A 24,910-nucleotide genomic window follows, 5' to 3' on the forward strand; every position below is an offset into this window, starting at 1 on the left:
ACATCGGGCTCCTCTAGGCTGTAAATCCCAGGAGAGAAAGACTGATTTTTGTCCCCCCATTTCTTCCTCTGAGTTTGGCTGGTGGTGTTCATAAGCTCAGTCGACATTCATTCGGTACGGAGCTTTCTACATAGACAAAAACATCAGAACTGGTCTTAGGTCTTAGTGGTGATGCAGAGAAGGAATTGGTTAGATTGGTAGCGGGATGGGCCAAGAGGCTCAAGGTGCTTTGCATCAAGTGGCCCACTCTAGAACAGCCCACACCTGCAGTTCTGGGTGATGACTGTGGATGAGACACTGTACCCCTTACTCACCTAGGAGACCACGTATATTCCAGAGGAGTCTAGTACAAGCTGTGAAGAGCAGCACTTTTGGATGGTGTGGCTATGCAGATTTTTCCATTTTACTAGATTTTTGTAATTTTTGCAGCTTTTAATAATGATCATGTACATTTGTCATCATCAAAAACTAATAAATAGGTTTTCTTTACACCACCACGTCTTGTCTATGCAGTGAACAGCAGTGCTGTCCTTCCCAGACGCACGCTGGGAAAACAAGTCCATCTCATCATTTTCACCTGTACTGCTTGAAAATGACCAGATAGTACCTCACAAGTTTGTTCTTTTATGCTTAGGGCTCAAGTCCACATTTTCTACTAAGGGCAAAGCAGTGTTTCATGGATCCTTGGGAGAGGTGTGCCATCCACAGCCCCGGAGTAATTGTCCTGTCCTCACTTTAAGGTTGACATTGGATGCTCTCCTTCATCTGTGTTTACATCTGATGTTCACAGTGTGTCCTGGAAAGCACCACTTGCTGTGAGGGTGGAGATGTTTTGGAAATAGGAGAGGAAAGCATGTTTTGAATAAAGAAGATAGTGTATTAGCCAGTAAAGTCTCAAACGGTGTACAGATTTCTTTCAAGTGAGGATCTAAATCATGCATTCCCCTTTTGTGCTTCGGGGTTTTTTGTTTGTAGCCAAAGTCACAGACACATGGGTTAGAGAGGCGCTGACCTCAGCAATGAGCTAGAAGAAGATTAAAACATATGGTACTGGGCAGCCTGGGTGGCTCAGCGGTTTAGTGCCGCCTTCAGCCCAGGGCATGATCCTGGAGACCCAGGATCAAATCCCACGTCGGGCTCCCTGCATGGAGCCTGCTTCTCCCGCTGCCTTTGTCTCTGCCTCTCCCCCCCCCCCCCACGCCCATCTCTCATGAATAAATAAATAAAATCTTAAAAAAAAAAAAAAAACAAATCTTCAAGAGATGGCTTACTGATATTTAAAGTAGAAAAATCATTCTCTGGATTTCAAAAAGTACCATTTTTTTTAAAGATTTTATTTATTTATTCATGAGAGACAGAGAGGCAGAGAGGTATAGACAGAGGGAACCTGATGTGGGACTAGATCCCTGAACCCAGGATCACGGCTACAGCCGAAGGCAGACACTCAACCACTGAGCTCCCCAGGCGTCCCTGGAGATTTGTTCATATTACTTTGGGAGAATTTCCCTTTGTTTTGTTTGATGTTTTTAAGTTATAAAAGAAACACACGTTTGTTTTCTAATTGAAATAAATATAAAAGTGTATGAAATTAGAGTTCATTTCACTCCTTTCTCCACCCCTCCCCAATTCTGCCTAAACCCATCCCCACTTCCAGCCAACCAACTTATATGTATTATTTTTTCAAAAGGCTTCTAAGAATTTTGAGGCAGGGTGACGAATAAATTCATTATTTTGCTTTTGTGATGGTTTCACAGGTATATGCATATCATAAATGTATCATAAATGCTTTAAACATGTACATTTTTTAAAGATTTTATTTATTTACTTGGAAAGAGAGAGAGCATGAGAGAGGACAGAGGGAGAAGCAGACTCCCCGCTGAGTAGGGAGCCTGATGAGTGACTCCATCCCAAGACCCTGAGATCATGACCTGAGCTGAAGGCAGACACAACCAACTGAGTCACCCAGGTGCCCCTAAACACTTTAAATACAATAGTTGTATGTCAGTTACACCTCAGTAAAGCTGGGGTTTTTAGGCTCCTAAGTAGAAGGCTGTGTGTTTAGATTTAGGAGCACTGAGGAGAAATCACTGAGACATGGAGGGCGTTGTGAACCAAGCTTTGGGAACTTGCGGCCCAGAAGCACCCTTTCATAGCATGTTTTAAAATTAATTCTTAATTTACGTACAGCAAAGTTCACTCTTCTTAGTAAACAGTTATCTGAGATTTGACAAATACTTATAACCCATGTAGTCACCAGCACAGTCAAAATAGGGAACAGTTCATTACCCTCCAAAAAAACTACACTTGCTACCACTTTGTAGTCAAGGCTTCTCCTCTGCCTGCCCCCCCGCCCCCACCCCCCCACCCCCGTTTGTCCCTGGCCACCACTGATCTATCCACAGCTCTACCATTTTGTCTTTTCCAGAGCATCATGTAGGTGGGCTCACATGGTAGGTAGCCTTTTGGGTCCAGCTTCCTTCATTCTGCATAATGGGCTTGGGATCCGCCCCAGAGGCTTGTTCTTGGGGACTACCCAGTAGTGCCTCACGACATTGATGTACCACAGCTTACCCATTCCCCAGTGGAGAGGCATCTGGATTATTTCCCATTTGGGGCCATGAAACAACTAAATATTCATATGCAAGTTTGGGACACAGGTTTTCATTTAACCCAGGTAAACATGCAGAACTATTGGGTCACTGTCATATGTTTAACTTTCTAAACTGTTTGCCAAAACCACTGTGCTGTTTTTGCACCCCTGCCAGCAGGGTGTGAGAATTGAGGTCGCCCTGCACCTTTGTCAGCATTTGGGATCGTCAGTCCTTTTGCCTCATTTTGGCTTTTTTTTTCTTTTAAAGATTTTATTTTGGGGGGCACTTGGGTAGCCCCACCAGGTGAGCATCCAACTCCTGGTTTTGGCTCAGGTCATGAGATTAAGCCCTGCTTCAGACTCTGAGCTGAGTGTGGAGTCTGCTTAACACTCTTTCCCGGGATCCCTGGGTGGCGCAGCAGTTTAGCGCCTGCCTTTGGCCTAGGGCGCGATCCTGGGGACCCAGGATCGAATCCCACGTCGGGCTCCTGGTGCATGGAGCCTGCTTCTCCCTCTGCCTATGTCTCTGCCTCTCTCTCTCTCTCTCTCTCTCTCTCTCTGTGACTATCACAAATAAATAAAAATTAAAAAAAAAAAGACTCTTTCCCTCTCCCTCTGCCCTTCTCACCTCTTTCTCTGTCTCTCAAGTAAATAAATAAATCTTTAAAAAAAAAAAGATTTTATTTTTAACTAATCCATATACCCAGCATGAGGCTCGAACCCGGAACCCTGGCATCAAGAATCTCATGTTCCACCAACTGAGCCAGCCAGGCATCCCTCTCATTTTGGTTTTGATTTGCATTTCCCTAATGACTAAAGATGCCGAGCACTTTTTTTCTTGTGCTTATTTGTCATTTGTAAGTCTTCCTTGGTGACGTGTCTATTCAAATTATTTGCCCATTTTTTAATTGGGTTTTCTGTTTTCTTATTATTGAGCTTGAGACTTCTTTACATGTTCTATATACAAACCTTTGCCAGTGATATGATTTGCAAATATTTTATCTCAGTCTACAGCTTGTATTTTTATTTTGATGGTGTCTTTCGCAGAGTTTTAGTTCAGATGAAGTCTAATTTATGATTTGTTTTTGTGGACCATGCTTTTTCTGGTGTCATATTTGAGAAGTCTTTGCCTAACCCGAACTCCTACTAAAGATTTTTCCTCTAAAAGTTTTATGGCTTTATAGTTTTACATTTCATATTTAGGTCTGTGATTCATTTTGGCTGAGGTTCATTGTTTGGCATATGGATGTCTAAGTATTCCATTCGTTGAAAAGACTAACCATTCTTTCAAGCGCTTTTGCACCTTTGTCAAAAGTCAGTTGACCATACTTGTGAGTCTATTTCTGGACTCCATTCTGTTCCACTGATTACGATCTGCTCACTGATACCATATGGTCTTCATTACCATCACTTCACAGTATATTCTGAGGTCAGGTAGTATGAATGCTTCAATCTTTTTCTTTCTCAAAGTAGTTTGGCTCTCTAGTTATTGTACCTTTCCATTTAAGTTTTAGAATCAGTTGTCACCTACAAAATATTCTTCAGAGGTTTTGATTGGAATTGCATTACTGTGTAGATTCAGGCAGAGCTGATACCTTAGCAGCATTGAACTTTTCAGTCCATGAACATAGTATGTCTCCATTTTTGCATTCCTTGTTTTGTGCCTTTCGGCGTATGGATCCTACATGTATTTTTTTTTAGACTCATAAACATTTCATCTTTCATGCTGTTGTAATTAGGGCTGTTTATTTTCTAATTGTCTCTTTTTTCTTGCAGTTCTGTCCAGTTTTACATCATCTTATTCAGTGCATAGATATTAGTATTTATTAGTTGGTTCCTCTGTCATTATGGAGTGACCCTCTTCATCCCTGTTCATGTTACTTGCTCCAAAAACTACTTTGTCAGATGTTCATATAGACACTCCAGCTCTCTCTTGACTAATGCAATCCTGATAGGGTTTTTTTTTTTTTTCCCTTGCTTTTACTTTTGACCAGTTTGTATCCTTATATTTACAGGGGGCTTGTTGCAGATAGCATGGAGTTGAGTGTCACTTTTCTATTCATTCTGAGAGTTTCTGCTTCTTGATTATAAGAGTGTGCAGACCACCGACTTTCAGTGTGAAGGCTGTCCTGCTGTCCGTGTGCCTTCCCCAGGGTGACACCTGGGCTCTATCAGGAAAGCAGATCTGAACTAACCTCACAAATGAATAAAGGCCCAAGGCTTCTCTTATGATTGCCACAGGGATTTTTATTATTTGCCTAAATTTTATATTACGTTCTTCAAGTTCATCAAAAATCCAGTTAGAATTACGTTTAAGAGTGTATTCAGTGTGCAGATTGCTTTGTGGAGAAGTTATCTTTATAATAGGATGTCTCCCCCCACTGGGGCACAAAATTTCCTCTGTTCACTCATGTAAGCTAGCGTGCCCTTTATTAGGGTTTTTGTGTTCCCCCACTGGGGCCTTGTAACTGAGCAGTGGGCCCTCAGTCACTTCTGGGACTGTGTCCCTGGGCTCCTCCCATTAATCGTGTTCCCTAATTACATTGCTGTTTGTTTTGTATATATATTTTTGGATTCTGTACCATAGCCCAACTGCAATGGTCTGCTATTGTCTCTGTTGGTTTTTCCAGATACGCTGTAACATTTACAAACAAATATGGTTTTCTGTTAAAAAAAAAAAAAGTAATAATGTTGATGGACTCCCTCCCCACTTCCCTCACCCCTGCCAGCCCCAAAGTGTTATCTCTTGTGACTCTGAGAACTTAGTGTTTCTGTCTGTGGGAGGAAGAGCCTCTGGAGGAACTGAGATTTGGCCCTTGGTGGACTCACCTTTATAAATCCTGTTCGTGTGAATAACACAGAATATATCAAGTAGTGGAATAACCTTTGTGATTTAGAGGAAGAACTGAATGACCAACCTTCCCTGACTCATTGTCTCTGAAATTAGACTATCAGTGTTCTTTTGTGTGGTGTCCCTTCATATCCTAAACCTTTCTATGTTCTGCCATAGTGCAGTTCCCTCATGGCGTGAATGTCTTATTACTTCCCCGCTCTGGACGTGAATGTCACAGACACAGAAAGGCTTCATGATACTGCTGAATTGCAGGAATTTCCCACAAGGTTGCTTGCTTCTCAAGCCGGTGTGGTTTGCATCTAATTCAGTAAATTTAGCACTCCGGAGAGGAGCATCTGCGCGGCTGATTTTAAGTACTGAAAGTAGGAGTGTGGAGCAAGCTGTGAAAGCAGGTGCTTCCTAATATTACAGAGTCCGTCCACGCCCCGCACGGCCGTGTGCATCACGTACGTGCACACCCGCGTGCATGGTAACCACACAGGCCCAAAGCAGGGAGAAGATTCACCCTCTTTCTCCAAGGCGTGGGCAGGTTTTTTTGTTGCACAGTTCCTGCTTCTGGGGAGGAAGAGCGCCGGGAGCCTGTCCCCACCCAGCCCTGCCGCCCTGGCCACGTAGCCTGATCCTGGCCGTGTCCACACTGCAGGGTGCGCAGAGCTCAGCATGTGTGAGCTGAGAGGGTATAATGGGTCCATTTGATCCATCCGACCTATGGTACAAACAAGGTTCCCTCGGTTTCTGTGGCCCGAGGATGACAATGACCACCTTCCGTGGTGCTTGTGGCCGCACAGCTTGGCAGCCCCTCCTGACAGTGCTCAGCTGGCCTGACTCTGAAGCTCTTGCGCTCAGAATTACTGCAACCCAAAAATAATTTGAGATGGCATGCCATTTGCCTTCTGCTCTCTTTTCCAAATGTTAGTTTTATACAGTTATTTCCAGAGACGAGCATTGAATCAATGCAATGTACTGTGGTAGGAAAGGTGAGTAGAAGCTCCAGCGTGAGATTATTTTGTCATGTGAAAGGGATGACTTCGTATCAATCCGAGGTGGCTAAGAGAAGACTTCCTGGGTCTGAGGGGTCCTTCAAGGATGCTGAAAAGAGGTTTAGTGCCTTAAAAGCAAGGCGGTCCAGCTCCCCTGCAGACTCCCGACTCGGGAGCTGCTGGGATTTGGTGCCCATGCAGGTGCTGGGGACGGGCCGTAGGTGACCTCACACCGCGGTCTGGGCTCCAGCTTGAAGCTGGGACAGTAGCTTCACTACTGGTCGACTCTAACCAGTTTACTAAGAATCTTAACTAAGCAGATGTGTCAGAGTTCAGTCAGAGAAATGACCAGTAAGAGAAACAGAGACAGCCTGAGAGATGATTTCCAGGAACTCCCTGGGGCAGGAGCTGAGGCTGCCCCCACAGGGGGATTTTCTTCCTCCTCGGGGGAAAAACCACAGTTCTGCTCTTCTGACTTTCCAGCTGAGTGGATGAGGCCACCCACGTCCTCCGGGTACTCTCCTGTGCCTAAAGCCAGCCGATGGCAGATGCTGACCACGGCTACAAATACCTTTCCGAGTGATGCTCAGATGAGTGCTCGATAACGGGGCGCTCCTGGGCAAGCCATGACCCCTCAGACCTTGCTTCCCTGCCCCTGCGTAGTCTCCGTGGGGACGGCTGCCCCACCTGGTGTAACGCGTCAATCCCCGAGGGCTGCCTGGCCAGTGAGGGACCTGCCGGGGGGCAGCCGCCACCTGCATGCATGCTTCCTTCCCGGGTGGGCCTCAGTCTCTGGGAGAGGCAGGCGTAGCATGCGTCCCCCTGGCTGTCTTCAAGGCACCCCCCGTCTCTGGGTGACTGTCTTGACGCCCCCAGCCATTTGGCTTTGAGGGAAAGGGTAGAAAACCCAGCGCAGGAAGGCCACACGCCCACGCGGGCCCCAGGCTCCATCTGACTCCACTCCGCACTTCCCTAGCCCCGGAGGGAGGGCTGAGCGCCCGGGGTGACGGGGCGGCCTGCTGCCCCTCGCCCGCCTGTGGCCTTTCCTTGGCGAGGGAGCTCCTGCTGTCTCCTTGTTCTCTTCCGTGGGCTTTGGGATCAGAGTGTCAGGAGAGCCCCTGCTGCCCCGTCCCCCGGGGGCCAGTGACAGGACGTGCCTCCCGTACCTCGTAGCACCTGTCACCTCCATCGCTTAGTCACCTGTCACTTGGGAGGCCTCTTCCAGGACCCTGTTCATAGCTTCCAGACCTTGTTTCTTTCTATGTATGTTTTTGGAGTATTATTCTTGGTTTTACAAAAGGATTTTTTTTTTACTTGTTTCTGGATTTCCTACCTTTTTTTTTTTTTCGGTGCCTTCCATTCCTTTTTTTTTTTTTTTTTTTTTAAGATTTTATTTATTCATGAGAGACGCACAGAGAGAGGCAGAGACACAGGCAGAGGGAGAAGCAGGCTCCATGCAGGGAGCCTGACGTGGGACTCGATCCTGGGTCTCCAGGATCACACCCTGGGCTGAAGGCAGGCGCTAAACCACTGAGCCATGCAGGGATCCCTGGTACCCTCCATTCCTGTTCTGATTCCTTGCATCTACTCCTCCTCTTGGACAGCACAGACCACAGATGTTTGAGGCTCGGGGCTTTCATAGCTGATGCTGTAAAATGGGAGCATTTTCCTTCCCGGAACATGATGTTAGGGGGCTCGGAGTTCACCGTCAGTAACAGCCAAGACCAGAAGAAACAACGGATGACCTTGAGATTTAGCTCAGTCTCTACGAGACTGGTCAGCTGAGCAGCAGGTTTGCCCTGGACTGTCCCCAGCTACCTCCCACTCGTTGTCATGGAGCTGGGTCTTACCTTGCCTGGCAGGTGTTTGGATTTTGTGCTTTGGGGGGTGAGGGGGCGGAGGCCTTGCTTTGATTATCTGTGAGAGCCAGTCAGCAGAGCCCAGGGCTGTAACCCACATACGGCAGGTACAGAGCTTCCGTAAGGTAGCTATCACATTTAAACTTACTACAAAAGAAGAGTAAGTTATAAATGGATGATAAACAAAAACTAAACATTTATATCACAAATTTATCAGTATATGTTATGCTTTATTTAGAATTTAACCACGTAAGAAAAAAAAATTAACCATGTGGACATTAAAGTATACCTGTGCTCCAGAGAATTCTAGGTTTTATGTAGAAACACCTATAAAACACTGACTTTTATTAAGTTGGAAATAAACAGAGCGTGGAGTGGGAGAAGGTGGTGAAGGACAATATAAAAGAAAGGCAGGTAGCAAGTTGTACGAGGAGGTCATTCACATTCTCAAGAAATCTCTTCCAAAGTCGTTTCCTTGTGAGTCCAGAGAGACTAAGGCCATGAGTGTCCCACCCTGGGCACACGGCCGGCTGCCCTCTGATGGTTCTCTCGGTGCTGAATGCAGGCACTTCTGGGGCAGGAGACCAGTTCTTTAATCTCTGCTGCTTCCTGCTCAAGCCCATCCTTTTCTTCCCAGCACTACACCCGCCTCCTTGCTCTGCGCTTACTGGGCACAGTGAACTCACCGCTGCCCCCCAGCACTGGTTGGTGCTGGTTGTCCATGAATCTGGCAGCTCAGAGTCGAGCAGGAGTGTCGGTAGCCATCTGTCCCACAAGCCAGGTTTCCTGTTGCAGCTTTGACCCACTCTCGTTGGGGATCCACACTGCTTCTGAATCTTCAGAATAAGGACGAGCCAGATAACCACTGGGAGCAGCTGTCGTTAGAATTTAAATGATTTCTGTAAATGGTCTTTTTTTTTTTTTTCAATGTTTTCTGTAAATATCTTGAATGTCCTGGTTATAATTCAAGAATATGTGGATTTTAGTTTGCAGTTAACATGTTTCGAACGTTACCACCTTCCTCCAATCCTACGGGAGCAGAATTTGACCCCGAGGAAGACGAGCCCACGTTAGAAGCAGCCTGGCCTCATCTACAGGTACTGAACTCTGGGAGTGCCCCAGCAACAGGGGCGTGAGTTAAGTGTGTGCATTCTCAGGGTTTTTTCTCTAAAGCGAGTGAACTGGCCCTAGGGCCTCACTCCAGCTGATTGCAAGTGGACCGCTGACCTTGCAAACCTGTGCAGATAAGAAAGGTATTTTAGCAGAAGTGAGAACATTGAATGGGTTTTTTTGTCTATTTGGAATTGTCAATATGTTTGTAATGAAAGTGACCCTTTGTTGATAGCCATCAGATCGAGGCCTTTTGCAGATAGATGCTTCTCTAGTTCTCAGCACTTAGATTTAACACACCCAAAGGCTCACCTGCTGACTCACCTTTTTCTGACACATTCGTAAAGTAGAAATTGCTCATAGATCAGGCTGGATGCCTGAGAAGACACTGAGCTCAGCATGAGCAGAGTGTGCACAAGCCACGCACCACCTTGGGGCCTGGGTCGTCCACAGGAGGGGAGACAGAGAGGTGAAAGCTGGGAACAAGCTAGATGGGGACCCAATTACAAAGGGGGGGCTGTCTTGGGGACAGAACATCCCCCAAGGCATGTGGGATTGCCGTGTAACCGTGACAGCATATAGCCCACTCATGAAGAGGAGGAGCATCCCAGCCCCGGGTGACTGTCTGCGACCCGCTCACCGAGCAGTCCCAGCTTCCTGTCCCCCAGGCCCTGACAGGACACGTGCTCATGGTGGGCTGCAGATCCCGCCCCTCACTGTCGTCTCCCAGCCACGTCAGTTAGGTGCCAGTGACCCCAGCCATGGGTATCATTTCGTTTAAATGCCAGTTAAGGGCATAGTCCGTGGTTCTGGGCTAAATAAAACAATTACTGTCATCAATTATAATTAAATTAAGCCATGGTATTTGGTATTAATTCTGTAGATAAGCGGCTTTTTTTTTAAGGCTAATATTTTCAGAGATTCAACTCGTGGTGTACCTTTAGTCTCCATCTAATAAAATACCATATTATTTGACTCATTGTTGTTTTTTTTTTCCTCCTAGCTTGTTTATGAATTTTTCTTAAGATTTTTAGAGTCTCCAGATTTCCAACCTAATATAGCGAAGAAATATATTGATCAGAAGTTTGTATTGCAGGTAAGGTACAAATTAGCTGAAGCTACAAAAGTCCTAATCTGCAGAGCAGGAATACTGATCCACTAAGTGTCTTTTTCTTCTTGAAGCTTTTAGAGCTCTTTGACAGTGAAGATCCTCGGGAGAGAGATTTTCTTAAAACTACCCTTCACAGAATCTATGGAAAATTCTTAGGCTTAAGAGCTTACATCAGAAAACAGATAAATAATATATTTTATAGGTAAGTCAGCGTGTGGGTGACATTTCTCTCTTTGCATGATGATGATCGCGATCTTACTCAGTGCCCCCTACCCCATCATTCAGTCCCTCTTTGCTCGCTCCCCTCCCTCACCAACCCAGCACCTCTGCACACGTCCTTCCTCTGTTTCCATTTTCACCCAGCTGTCCCGTTACCCTGGGTGTGGGGCCATCCAGAACCTGTCCAAAGCCAGCTGTCACTCCTTTCACCTGCGGGTTACTTCATCCTCCCCAATAGCATCTCAGAGAGAAGGCAGGAGTGGGGAGCAAAGTGGGGACCCTTAGAAATGCTCACAGGCTGGAGAACCACACTAGAGGTCTGGAAACCCTGGCGTCCCAGGCCTGCAGGACCGCAGAGACTGGTCCGTCTGGGGAGCTGGGTGCAGAAGTTGCCCTGTCTGGGTTTCTGTGGAAGAGGGCACAGCCCCATGGCTCGTGAGAGGATGTTCTGTGGCATTCCAAGTGCAATATTCACCTTAAGCCCGCGCCCCCGCCCTCCGGTCCTGGCCACCGCCTCTCATTGATTCTTAAGATCTGAACACCCTTCCACCCACCCGCTGACATCTGCACGGTTCTGCTGCTGTCTGAGTCACCCGGGGTGACTGGCCATGCTTGGATGGATGAGCCCCACCCCTGGGCGCTGCCGTGTGTGGGTGTGTGGGTCTGGGCAGGCCTTCTCACTTGAGTCTCTGCTCATCTCCAGGCTCCTTACCCACTAGTGCCTCCCAGAACATTCTTTCCAGCTGCCCTTCTCCACAGCCTCGCAGGCTTCTAGACACACCCCCTCCCCAGAAAGCCTCCCTGGCTTGGCAGGCAGGTCTCCCTCTGGGGCAGGCATTGTGCTAGCGGCCTTATCACACTTCCAGTGACCGCTTTGCACCTGACCTGTGGTGGCACCAAAAGAATGTTGATGAATGAAAGACTTAATGTTTCTTATCTGTCCCTGGAAAGTTTGCTATGAGCAGTTTATTCCAAGAATTTGGGCTTGCCTGGGTCATCTTGCCCTCGAAGGCCCTGATTCCAGGATGGCTAAGGTAGTGAAAATCCTAGCAGTAACAGGTCCCCTTGTGAGGTAAGAAAGCAGGTGGGTTTCGCCCAGGCTAGCCATAGAGCCGGAGGGAAAGTGACGTGCAGGATCACCAGGAGCACCACAGAGCCCAGGTGGTTCCCTTCTTAGGCATCATGACCCAGCAAGGGAGACAGGGGAGGTGAGACAGATGGAGACACTTGGGTGTGGGAAATAAGATCCCACCACGGAGACCAGCAGCCTCTGGGGATTCTGGAAGCCGTCCCTCTCATCCTCGGCGTCCCCTACCCTGCCCTCCGCAGTCATCGGGGCATCTGCTCCTCTCTCTCATCTTCACACTTGATATGACATCCAGTGTTAGAGCTGCCAGTTCCTTTGAACCCGTTCCAAGTCCCCCACATCCCAGGACTGGGCACCACATATGATCAGAGAAGGACATCCTGTTTCCTGGGGATTGTGTTCCCTAGTTCATGCTTCTTGGTATCATGATTCCTTTTGAACGAGATCATTACGTGGCAGCGGTATTTATCAAAACATTCTATACATTATTTAAACAGCAAAGAACAGGTACAATTTAAATAGCCTTTTAGGCCTAAAATTAAAGCTCTACATAAAGTGAGGTTTTGTTCGTCAAAATATAGGTTTTGTTCAGATCACAGAATCACAAATCATGAAGAACCTCAATAGAGTAACGAAAATATTTAAATTATTTAGAAGTGATTGCACATAATTTAGTTTGTTCTCACTGAGCGCCCAGTGCTGGAGGGTGGCGCTTTTGTGTTTTAGCGATCTTTTCTCTATCATTCGTGATCTGTGCAATCAAAACCAAACATGTTACGTGGATCTAGTAGTTGATTTGGTCTCCACCTTCCACACCACTCATATCATGCAGAAAGGAGGTAAGGAGAAAAACCGTGAGAGAAGTACCCCGCTCATCAACATTCGTGGCATGACCCCATCCGTAAGAAAAGATAACTCCAACCTGTTCGGTCCATCTCATCAATAACGTCAACATAAAGTCCCTGTTTGTGCAATTTCTCCTTCTAATGAGCGTGTTCAAGGTGTGAGTTACACAGAGATCTGCACCGTTGATAACCCAGCCATGGTGAGCTGGAGCCCAGGTGGATGGGGCGGACCAGGGCTTCGGATCTGTCTGCGTAACAGACGGCCCCACCCTGTAGCCGCTGCAGTCAGCAACCACGGATCACTGACCCCTGTTCTGTAATCGGAACTGGACTCTGGGCAGTTCTGCTGCCCCATGTGGTCTGCGGGGGCTGCCCCACGGTGGCTCAGGGCAGGCCCTCAGCCGGTTTCCAGGACCCACCAGGCCTCTGCGAGGCTCAGCCCATCTCTGGCACAGACCCGCTTCTACCTTCTGTGCTGATAAAAGCTGCTCACAGGAAGACAGAGCCACAGGGAGGGAGACAGATTCCACCTCTCCCCGTGAGGCTCGGGGCACATCCCACCAGGAGGAAAGGTATCGATCGTGTCTTTTTTGGAGACTGTCTCCAGACGCAGGTTCTGGCTCCATTTTTAGAGAGTCCCAATCCCTTTTTGCTGGAAGAGTGAGAAACTAGACTATTCTCCATGCGTCTTTATGGCTTTCAACCCATTCTGCACCTTCTTCTCTTTCCTCTTTTGGAAAAAGTAAAGAGAACTACGCCCGTTTTCTCTTTTTTAGATCTGCTTCAAATCAGGTCAAAATAATTAGAAACAAAGAATTTATCATGCCAATTCCGAGGGGCACCTGCACCCCCATCCTCGTAGCAGCAATATCCACAATAGCCAAATTATGGAACGAGCCCAGATGTCCACCGACAGATGAAGGGATAAAGACGATGTGGTGTATAGATACAATGGGATAGTACTCATCCATCAGAAAAATGAAATCTTGCCATTTGCAATGATGTGGGTGGAACTAGAGGGTATGATGCTGAGCAATATAAGTCAGTCTGAGAAAGACAATTATAGGATTTCACTCACGCGGAATTTAAGAAACGAAACAGGAGCATAGAGAAAGGAAGGAAAAAAAGATATCAGAGAGGGAGACAAACCATAAGAGACTCATAACTCTAGGAAACAAACAGGGTTGCTGGAGGGGAGGTGGGAGGGAGGATGGAGTAACTGGGTGATGGGCACTAAGGAAGGCACGTGATGTAATGAGCACTGGGGGTTTTATACAACTGATAAACCACTGGATTCTACCCCTGAAACCAATACTACACGCTGTATTAACTAACTTGAATTTAAATTTAAAAAAAAAAAAAAAAAACCCTGTTGAAAAGAAAGAAACTAATCTATCGGTAAGAGTATAGTCCTGCTGATTTAGGAAAACAAAATGGCTTAGAGCTGAAGGCTGCCCTTGTTCGAATGGGAGCACTGGAGCGCCTAGATCCCGAGCGGGGCGGAGGCCCAGAGCCCAGCCCCGAGGTCTGCGGGTGCCCTCCAGGCTGCCGACGCGGGGAGCGGTGACTCAGGTGGTGTGGCTGCACTTTATACAGAGCTATAACTTTGCACATGGAAACTGAGAAAACACGCGATGCACAAGGGAGCCCTCAGGTTGAGTTTCATAAATTAAAGTGTTTCTCAGAGCAAAGGCACCATGGAGGGGTGGGGACTCCTTGGCGCCAGCTTCCCGTCTCCAGGCAGGTGCAGTGTGGAGGGCAGCGGGGAGCCAAGGGGCCCCGTCACCTGCAGTACGACCACACCGCCCGTTTCTCACCACCCGGGTGCCCGGGGCCATCTGGGTGACCCCACCTCACCCTGGTGCATGGCCAGACTCGTCTCTGTGACACGGTGGTTCTCTGTTCCGGTGGTCGCAGCAGACCCGTGTGAGGCGCTGGAGGCCCCCCTGCGTGTCTGCCTCGCGGCCTGCTCCCCACTGCATTTCGCAGACCTCTCCAGCCCTGCCCTCCTCCTCCTCCACACCATCCAGACATCTTTCAGACCCTCCGAGGATTCTGCTCATTCGAGAACGTAGAGGTCTTAAGGCCCACCCTTTGGGAATATTTCACATCCTCTACATTGTTTGACCTCTTCTTTACCTTGAGGTCTCCATTCCATTGTTGCAAACGTGGACAATGACACTTCAGAGTCAGATTTTTTTTAATCATCACAAACTCTTATTTTTGGCTTAGAGCAAACTCTTAAACTGCTCGTTGTTGGCCGAAAGGCAGAAGCCTTTTTCAGACACCACTGACGTCAGGCAAGCACCCGTGCCTTGGTTGGGGCGGACTTCAGGCGAGCGAGGTGTGGGCAGGAGTGGGCTCCTGGCTTCTGAGGAAATCCTCGGGGTAGGGAGAGACCGCCCTGCTCGGTGTCCCTGTTCCCTCTCATCGTTGCCAGCCTGTCAACACATGTGTTGCAAGCACAGGACAGATGCCAGCCCCAGTCCTAGCACTGGGGACACAGTGACCAAAAGTCCTAGCCCTGTCCTCAGGCTGACCTCGGGCACAGCAGATGCTGCAAGGGCCCCATGGAGCCCACCAGGCGGGCACAGCAAAGAGGCTTCTCCAAGGACACAAATCGGCTGCTCATATTGGGGATTCTGGGAGGTGGTGCTTGAAGCCACGTGGGGGCCTTGCAGGGTGTCTGTGAGTCAGTAGGCGGGACGGCCCCAGTGGGAAGGAAAGAACTTCTGCCCTTGCACACACTGGGCAAGTGGAGGCTTTAAAATTGAGTAAGGCATCAACTTAGGTTGGCACAGAGCAAAACAGGCCTGAGGGATGGGTCGCGGGATGTACATGTGCTGGGGCAGATGGCAAATCCCTCATCGTCACCTCTGAGCGGCTCAAGTACGGGTGTTCACGGTGCAAACCTTGCAGCCTTTCTCTGGTTGAAACCTTCCAAAATGTTGGGGGGTGGGGAGAGAATTTGAGCAGTCCCGTGCACTCTGGCCTCCGGGTCTTCACACCCCCCAACTGTGAGGACTCCTATTACTGAGGATGACCAGGTAGGGGTACCTGTGGCTCCCCCCACCCAAGCACACGGTTTCCTTAGAGGATTTAAGTCTCTCCAGCTCTTCTTTCAGTGTCTAATTCTAAATGGCAAATTGTTTCTTCTAGGTTTATTTATGAAACAGAGCATCACAACGGCATAGCAGAATTACTGGAAATCTTGGGGAGGTGAGTCGTCTCTGTTGCTGGCAGCGAGGGGAGTTGATTCCAGGATGCTCCAGTTCACTGAGTCCGTCAGCCCTCCCCAGAGCGAGGAAAATTGAAACCATTTCCAAAGGAACTAAGATCTCACTTGATGGAAGGGGTTGGTGAGGTCTAGGGTCAAAAGCCACGGATAGGAAACCCTCCTGTGTGCCTGGCTCCACGCGCAGATTCTGTTTCACACACCTCATCCAAGACTGTTACCTTGAGAAGGTTTATGTTGACACCTAGAAGAGTGGATCATTTATCCTACATTGGGAGTATTGAGTAAATGCTAATATTTCATGTTGCTTGGATTTTATAAACTTTTCATATCTGTACTTAACAATAATAGACATTTCAAAAATTTCGCCATCTTCATCCAAGTGAAATCTTTGCTTGCTATCATTTTTTTTAAATCAGTGGCCCATGGTTTTTGTTTTTGTTTTTGTTTTTTAAGATTTTATTTATTTATTCATGACAGACACAGAGAGAGAGGCAGAGACACAGGCAGAGGTAGAAGCAGGCTCCATCAGGGAGCCTGACGTGGGACTCGATCCCGGGTCTCCAGGACCATACCCCAGGCTGAAGGCAGCCATTGGGACTGCCCGACCCATGGATTTTATATCAGACTTCCAGCCCTCTATTCCCGGGGTTCCACAGCTGAAAAGCTTGGAAGGCTCTCTCCCAGCACCTTACTTGGGGATTGAGCTGCATTAGCAGCTAAAAGGTTCTGAGGGACCTGCAGAGAGGGCACCTCTGTACATCCCCAAAGCTTTGGGAACACAAGTCTCTCTCAGGCAACATTGTTGTCATCTGGTCAATCCGTGCTCCAGTGGTGAGAAAACTCTCCTTGCTATTTTAGATATAATTTGAAAAAACCATTTGTCCTCTACGAGACAAACGAGACAAACGAGAATTCTACGTTGACCAGTTTTGGCACACTCAGCGGGTTTCTCCCGCTCAGTAGAGCGTGGTGAGCGGTCAAGGGCCCTTCCTAGGTGTATGACCTTCCTTAACTACTCTTGGCTGCTGTTTTCCTAGTAAGAGGGGGAGGGATCCACTCACCTCCTAAGAGTCGAGGAGAGTGTGCGACCGTGTGAAGCGTCCGTGCAGCCTGGCATGTCACACAGGCAACTCTGTGCTCCCTGCTGCTAGGATCGATAATTTTATCCTTCCAGAAGAGGTGTTTGACCTTGACGGTCCCCCCCGATGTGAATGAGCAGGCCAGCCCTGGTGCCCACCTCAGACAACCCCTGCCTGCAGCGCTCCTGTGCCCAAGGCCCCTGGATGGTGCGGGTCCATCTAGAAATTGCCTTAACTGCTCTGTAGCTCTAACACGTGTCTGTGCTTGCCTAATAATAAAATCAAATAAATAGAAAGCCCACTCGCCCAACTGATAAACCAGTAGATAAACTACTTGACATTAGAGATAAAGCTTCAATTTGGAGTCCAGGAATAAGACCCTCTTTCTATGTAGAAGGGAGCAGCTTCCTGGCTGATTCTCACCCAGCTCCCACTTGGACACTTGGACTCTATCCCACCAGCGTTAGAATAACAAGCCCGAATCTCTCCAGGGAAGCGTGAATTCCTAAAAATAGGCAAAGGTCAAGGGAAGGTGCGGGTGTGGACAGCCGTGGAGCGGAGCGGGGACCCCACCTGAGCCTCCCGGCCTCCTCCGCCTGTCTGAAGGAGGCTTTGCCCCCGGGGTCATGCTCTTCTGGGTAATGCCCTGCAAACCCAGAGTTTTAGAATTATCTTACACTTAACAAAGAAAGAAATGACAATGCTTCTTGGAAGGTTTTTAATTTTCTTTTTAATTTCTGCTAATATGCTCCTCTTTTGTGCAACGTACATTTTGCTTACTGATTTTTTTATGCTGGAAAAAAAAGGCAAGATTTTTTTTTTTTAATCTGGAAGTTGTAAATATTCAAACTTTGAATAAATTCTGTTTTCACAGTATAATTAATGGATTTGCCTTACCACTAAAAGAAGAGCACAAGATTTTCTTACTGAAGGTGTTGCTACCTTTGCACAAAGTGAAATCTCTGAGTGTCTACCATCCACAGGTAAGGGGTGCTCCGCAGGACACATATGTGGGGACGTGCGCTAGCATGGCATCTCCGTGTGAGCATTGGTCTAAGACACAGAATTCCAGCCTGTTACCTGGGAGCACTGTCTTTGTCGTGTCCCGTTGCTGATGTAGGTTCTGGTGCTAATTGAAAGGATACAGGGGTAAAGAAATTCCCTTTTAAGAAGATCAGAAAACTCTCAGGAATGGAGAATTTCAGAATTAGTTCTAAACGCAGAGAAGAGGGTGACTCACTTGATGCCCCGCGTCAAGAGATCTCAGAGGAAGCTTTCTGTCGTAGGATTTAAAATCTGACTCCTTTAGGAAACTGAGTGGGGAAAAATCAGAGAGGAAGACAAACCGTGAGAGACTTCTGACTCTGGGAAACAAAGACCCCGTTGCAGGAGGCGGGGATATTGGATGGGGTGACTGGGTGACAAGCACTAGGAGGGCACTTGATGGGATGAGCAGTGGGTGTTAGACTATATGTTGGCAAATTGAATTTAAATAATTTTTTAAAAAACATAAAATCTGGCTCCTTTAAGAAAAAGCCTCTATGTCTGTGACCAATGACATGGTCTAAGAAAAAGGTGTTTTTATTTTTTTTTATTTTTTTATTTTTTTAAGTAAACTGTGGGCTTTCTGCAGTTGTGGAAATCTAATGACAGTTACCCTGAAAATTTGGCCAGTGAGTGATTACTACCTGGTCAGGCGGCTGCACGGACTCGGGAGACGTGGCCTCCCTTTCACTCTTGCACTTGTGAGCCCTGCAAACGACGGGTGCTGAGTGTCGGGGACAGGGTGGCCCCCAGCTGCGGTCCGGTCCCCTGCATGATCGCTGGGAGTCTGAGCAGGTGCAGGCCCGACAGCCAGCGGGCACAGCACGAGTCACAGGAAGTGAATTCTTTATGTGATAATAAGGACGTTGGCTTCCTGGGACGTATTTTACTTTGAGGTGGGTTTTTTTTTTTTTTCACCTCCTTTTGCTGTTAACCTGGTGATCGTAGCTTTACACCTAGCCAGATCGTTATCTCAGCTGTTCAGTGGTTTAAGGTGGAACCAGATTTTAATTTGGTTTTTCCCCAGCTGTCAGATTCCTCGTTCATTGTAGTCTCTAAAATAATCGTGAGGGAAATCCCCTTCAAACCCGGGCTGACCTGTCGATGTTAAGCCCAGAGGACCCTTTGCTTATATTTTTAGCTGTTGGACCTGGTCCCTGAGAGTCCCCCTGAGAGCCCCAGCGGAGGCGGAGGGCGCGGGGGCAGCACAGGGCACCAGGAGGCAGAGCAGCGCTGCCGTGTTAAAGCGAAATGCTAATACCTCCTCTCCGTGTACTTTGCAGCTGGCGTACTGTGTAGTGCAGTTTCTAGAAAAGGACAGCACCCTCACTGAACCGGTGAGTACGCGCCCCGTCCGGGGCCTGGCCCTGCTGCCAGCACGCGGCAGGATGTGGCGCGTGGGCGTCCCCAAACGGCAGTGTCACCACAGCTCTGCTGCCCAGTAGTGGTTGAAACCACTTTTTCACCTTAAGTCACACAACTGATAAACACGCCGGTTTCCCTCGTGTGTTAGGTGTTTTTCAGAGTGTGGTCACTTGAGTTACACGTTCCTCTACTGCGGGGATGACGTTACGCCGTCAGACTCGGAGTGGCCGCGGCCGCTGGATGGCGTGCCCTTGAGCACTTTCCCTTCTTGGTTTAAGGACACGCAGCTCTCTTGGGTCCTGCCAGTTGAGGTGACCTGCGACCTTCCCTCCAGGCTCGAGGCTAGCTGCTTTGTGATCACCGCGTCGCCAGTGCCAGGTTGCTGCCGTCGAGCGTGTAGATTTCCAGATTTCTTGGCGTATCACGTTTATTAGAAGTAAAAAGCTGTTGTGGCCTAGATGAACCAGGTGGAGCGTGCCGGGGGCCAGGTTAAACATTTGAATATACTTTTTTTTTTTTTTCAAATAGCTTTATTCAATTATAATTCACATACCCCACAATTTACCCATTTAAAATGGACAACTCAGTGGCTTTTCGGTATATGACGTTATTTTAATTGTGCTTAAGTACATGTCACATAAAATTTGTCATTTTCAATGTACAGGCGAGTGGCATTAACTACATCCCAGTGCTCCGCAGCTGACACCACTATTCCCAGAGCTTTGTCACCCCAGACAGTAGGTCTGCACCCACAGACCCCGACTCCCACTTCCCCTCTGCCCACCCCAGGAACGCTCACCTGCTCTGTCTCTGCTGAGTTTGCCTCCTTGGGGCACCGGGCATGGGTGGAAACGTGCAGGATGTCCTCAGAGTTCAGACAGGCCACGCCCGTGTCAGAGCTCCATCCCTGGATGTGGCTGGATAGACTCCCTGGTGTGTGGTTCGCACGCTCCCGTCAGTGAACGCTCAGGCTGCTTCCACCCCCTGTGAATAGTGCAAATAATGCAGCTGTGAATGTGGGCATGCAGGTGTCTACACCAGTCCCTGCTCTTGGAACTGCTGGATCCGCTGGTGATCCTGTGTTTGGCTTCATGAGGAGCTGCCCCTCTGTCCTCCACAGCAGCTGCACAGGGACCCCGCGTTCTCCACATCCTCGCCAACACCTGGTATTGTCCCTTGGTCTGTTCTAGCCTCCAGTGAGTGTGCACAGGCATCTCTTAGGGGCTTTTTGATTTGCATTTCCCTCATGGCTGAAGATGTTGGGCATCTCTTCATCTCTTCATGGCCTGTTGGCCACCTGTGTGTCTGTGGACAAACATCTTCAGATCCACTGCCCATTTTTTTTTTTTTTTAATCAGCTAGGCGGTTTTTTACTCTTGAGTAACAAAGTAAGAAGTCCTGAGTCACTTTCAGTGTTTGAGCTGTTATTTTTTAAGTTACTGTTGGAATAAAAAAGGCAGATGTCATTCCAGCATCTCTCTGTCCCCCAGGCCGCCTTCCACAGCGGTCCCGTGAGGTTATGAGTGTTACAGTGGAAATACGTGAGGAATCCTTAATGCTCTGTATCTGATCTCTGCTGAACTCCGTGCATGGACACCCCAAGTCACCCACCCAGGAACCGCCGCATCCCCCAGCACCTGCCCCACTCCCCTCCCCGGGGTCCCCACACACCTCTGCTTCAGCTCTGTCTGAGATTCTGGAAGCTTCACCCCCCAGGAAAGGCACCAAACTTACCAGTCTTGAGTATCAAACCTGGAGTGTTTACTCCCGGTAGGTAGGGTTCTCTTTATCCCCCTGACTAAACTGGAGACGCATCTAGGTGGGGAAGGACACCTGAGGTGGCCTCAGTGGTCCCGTGGCTCCACACTAACAGGTGAGAAGCGTTACCAGAGACGATAGTGTGGGAACAGATTTGCACACACCCTGCCTTTGCCTACCTCAAAACTAAAAGGGAAAGGAAAACATGGAAGGAGAGAAAACGCATGCACTTTTCTTCATGACTGTCCTCAGTGTGTATTTCTCACACTCCCCAGGCTCCAGACCCCACCAGACGTGGGGCTGCGTTTACCCCAGGCCAGGCCCCCACGGTAGTGCCCTGGTCCCCAGCTGGGTCCGTCACAGCACGAGTCCCAATCCTGTCCCAGCTCACCTCTGTGCCATCTTTCACCTGGGAGTAACGTGAAGGCCCACAGAGGTTTGCAGCAGCGGGAGCCCTTGGCCACACTAATCCGATGGGAGGAGCAAGGCGGCTGCTGGCTTCCACCGGGTCCTTCCATCCTCGATGGGAACCTCTGAGGTGGCATAGGCAGAGAAGCTTCAGGCCCCTGCACACCCAGCCTCCCAAGATCTCCACCCAAATTCGCTTCCTGAATCTTCTGCAGCCCAGACAACAGGCGGGTGCTCTCTTGACCAGCAGGTTTTGTTTTCTGCACATTAAAAATGTTCGGACCCCCGCCTCGGTGAACTCCTTCCTTTGAAATCCCCGTATCACAAAAATACAGAGGCTGGTCTGTCTCCCTTCAGCATTGAAAGCTTGTCGACGATTAGGCGAATGGGGTAAAGTCCTGTGAAGGTGAGTGTCCCCTCGGCAGCGCTAAGGAGGATGTGGCACATGCGTGGCTCTCAGGGTCCTGGACCCAAGGCTCTCCAGAAGCCAGTATGGCCAAGGTCAGGAATGTTTAAAGTACGGTCCATTTAAAAAACCTGCATCCTTCCCGTTTAAGGTCTGCAATTAATATTTTTATTTGTAAACTGCACTTTAGAAAGCTCAGCAGCTTCCTGGGCACATTGAACGTGTACATTATCATATGAAGAATAGGAGCCCATCGGACTGAGGACGGAAGTAAAGTCATGTTCTCTTGTCGTCTGCCTGTTGCTTTAGGATAATCGGCTTTTACTACAGGGCCTGGTGGGAACCCTCTTCTTCCCTGGGGTGACAGGGAGGGGACAGAGCCACTGGCACACATGCTCGGGCCCACCCGCCCTCCCCAGCCCTGGCCAGAGAGTGGCAGCCCATTGAGTCTCCAAAGGACAGCCCGGTGTGTGATGTGCCCAGCAGCAGGCTGCCTCTTTTGCCTAGATTACGTTACCAAACAGACCCTTCTTTTTTTTTTTTTTTCTTTTTTTTTTTTAATCTATTTATTCACGAGAGACAGCGAGAAAGAGAGGCAGAGACACAGGCAGAAGGAGAAGCAGGCTCCATGCAGGGAGCCTAATGTGGGACCTGATCCCAGGACTCCAGGATCACGCCCTGAGCCAAAGGCAGGCGCTCAACCGCTGAGCCACCAGGGATCCCCTAGACAGACCCTTCTTTTACAAAACGCTGCTGCACTCTGAAACCGTGGCATCGACCATAAGTCGCTCCAAATAGTGTGAAAAGTAGGTCCAGCGTGGGGCTCCAATTCCAGAAATAAAACCTTTTTCAGAGATGTTAAATAGCTAAACCAGTTGTAGTTTTTGTATCTCACATGTTGATCTATTTTTCCTACTAAAATACCATTTGACAAGGAAGAGTGGATTTGTGACATGACTGGCATCTGCTGTATTCTTAACAGTGGTCTCCACACCGGGGAATAGTAGGTGCTCATTAAATGTCTGTTCAGTGGTTTTGAGCAAAAAGTAGGACAAAAATCATTAAATGCTCTTTTTTTTAAGAAATTCCCTTTAAAGACCATCATGTTGTAAATTTTTATGTCAGACTCCGAAACTAGGAGGCTTGTCTTTTTTATAAATGTTGGAATTTTATAAAGTGTAGTATCATAAAAGGTTATCCAGGAGCCTGAAGGTCAAGAGCATTAAGTAGACTTGTTCTGAACGGATGTTGTTCAAAGGCCGGCCGTGTTTTTAGCCACAATAACGATGGAGCAGTTGGCCCACTGAGCGGTGAGGTGCTGTCTGCAGAGCTGCAGAGGATGGGCCGGTGGAGACCACTCGCCAGCCCGGGAGAACTGGCACTTGGGGTGATTTTCGTGGCAGTCCTGATGCTAGCTAGGGCTGGGACAGTAGTCCCAGAATGGCCCTGGTGGGCTGCAATCATACGTGGGCAAGCGTCCTTTAGGTAGCTAAACTCTAGAAACGTTACTAATCCTTACCAAGTCGAATCTGATACTCCGGGTGGACGCTCTTTACTGATACGGTTGTGGTAGGAAATTTGGAAACTCTAGGAGTGAGATAAAGAAAGGTTGCCCCGCAGAAGCTCTTCTACCTGTCTGATGTGGGCAAGAAACATAACGTCCAATCCCCGCGAATGAGGAAGCCGCCGTCGACCAGCTGAACACGGCTCACGGGGGCGGGCCACGCAGGTGCGCTCTGGCAGGGTCCCAGCTGAGGCCACACTGCCGTGCTCCCGGCGGGCCAGCCCTCCTCAGATGCAGGGTCCTCGCAGCGCAGGGTCACAGGTCACGCGCGCCAAGAGCAGTGAGGCCCGACCCCGGGTCCCTCTGCAGCCCTGCATGCGTGAGCTGACAACATTGGCTTATGTCATGTCTCCCTCTTCTGATATATTCTAGCACAATTTAACACAATCAAAACACCACGTGTGGTTGTGTAGAGCCAAATATGAATGAATGATCAGTTTGAGACAGAAGCGGATTGTGCATATGTGTGACCAGCAGCCCCAGAGCTGGCGACTTCTGCACAGAAACAAATATACGACGTCCTAAGCCCCGTGTTTCTCCATTGTTCTTTTTCTCTCTAACCCTTCTAACTGCTTGTTTTTTATCTTTCTGTTTTCTAAAGGGGCTGACTGCAGTCAGTGGTGGTTCATCAGAGAGAGTGGGTCACATACATTAAAGTTGTGGTTCTTAAGTATATAAAATGAGCTGTTTCTCTAGTTCCCAAAAGCCCATGTGCTGATTTACCATGCAGCTGTTCCGTCTACAAGGAAGAAAGCACCACCTTAATTTGTTGCTTTGCTTGGAGTGGGGGGGTCACCTGCGGGGGGACACCTCAACGAAACACAGATGTCGGGCATCACAGACGTCACGCTGTGTGTTTCTTTGGCAGGTGGTGATGGCACTTCTCAAATACTGGCCAAAGACCCATAGTCCAAAAGAAGTCATGTTCTTAAATGAACTAGAAGAGATCTTAGACGTAATCGAACCATCAGAATTTGTGAAGATCATGGAGCCGCTCTTCCGGCAGTTGGCCAAATGTGTGTCCAGCCCACACTTCCAGGTACGGAGGGCAAGGAGGGAGCAGCCTCCAGGGTGACCCCATCACCAAACATGTAGTTTTCGCTAAAAGTTGTTAGAAATGGCTCCTCCGTACAAGTGCCTTTGTCTTTACGTTTGGCGCACCCCAAACACGTAGAACCTCGCTTTCCACACCTGAGAGGTGGATGCTTGTAGATGAACTGTTCAGCCCCGAAACTCCCTGTCCATAAGCACTTTATTTCTGACACACGCACGTTCCTGTTTGAGGGGGCCTTGGTCACACACCGCTCTCCTGTCCTCGGCTCCTCATTCAGGCCTTCTGGCCTTGTTCAGAGGTCGTCTCCAGGACCTCTGTGCCGTCCGTCTGCCTCCCGTG

At 48.6% G+C, this 24,910-nt stretch overlaps 1 protein-coding gene and 1 long non-coding RNA gene across 12 annotated transcripts in view; one reads left to right on the top strand and one right to left on the bottom strand.

The window, feature by feature from the left end:
- Nucleotides 1-24,910, bottom strand: part of LOC144321175 (uncharacterized) — a 421,562-nt gene that overhangs the window by 365,910 nt on the left and 30,742 nt on the right. The gene's annotated exons all lie outside the window — the stretch shown is intronic.
- Nucleotides 1-24,910, top strand: part of PPP2R5C (protein phosphatase 2 regulatory subunit B'gamma) — a 122,930-nt gene that overhangs the window by 79,736 nt on the left and 18,284 nt on the right. For all 11 annotated transcript variants that reach the window (XR_013386932.1, XR_013386929.1, XR_013386931.1 and 8 more), the window contains 7 exons: nt 9,270-9,380; nt 10,397-10,489; nt 10,576-10,706; nt 15,815-15,874; nt 17,847-17,955; nt 19,300-19,353; nt 24,386-24,556. Coding sequence is in view for 8 of the 11 variants with exons in the window: in XM_077910632.1 (XP_077766758.1) it covers nt 9,270-9,380; nt 10,397-10,489; nt 10,576-10,706; nt 15,815-15,874; nt 17,847-17,955; nt 19,300-19,353; nt 24,386-24,556 (729 nt within the window). In the remaining 3 variants the exon portion in view is untranslated. The remainder of the gene's footprint in view (nt 1-9,269; nt 9,381-10,396; nt 10,490-10,575; nt 10,707-15,814; nt 15,875-17,846; nt 17,956-19,299; nt 19,354-24,385; nt 24,557-24,910) is intronic.

This window comes from Canis aureus, chromosome 9 (assembly GCF_053574225.1).
Source record: "Canis aureus isolate CA01 chromosome 9, VMU_Caureus_v.1.0, whole genome shotgun sequence".
In the NCBI taxonomy this organism is placed as follows: domain Eukaryota; kingdom Metazoa; phylum Chordata; class Mammalia; order Carnivora; family Canidae; genus Canis; species Canis aureus.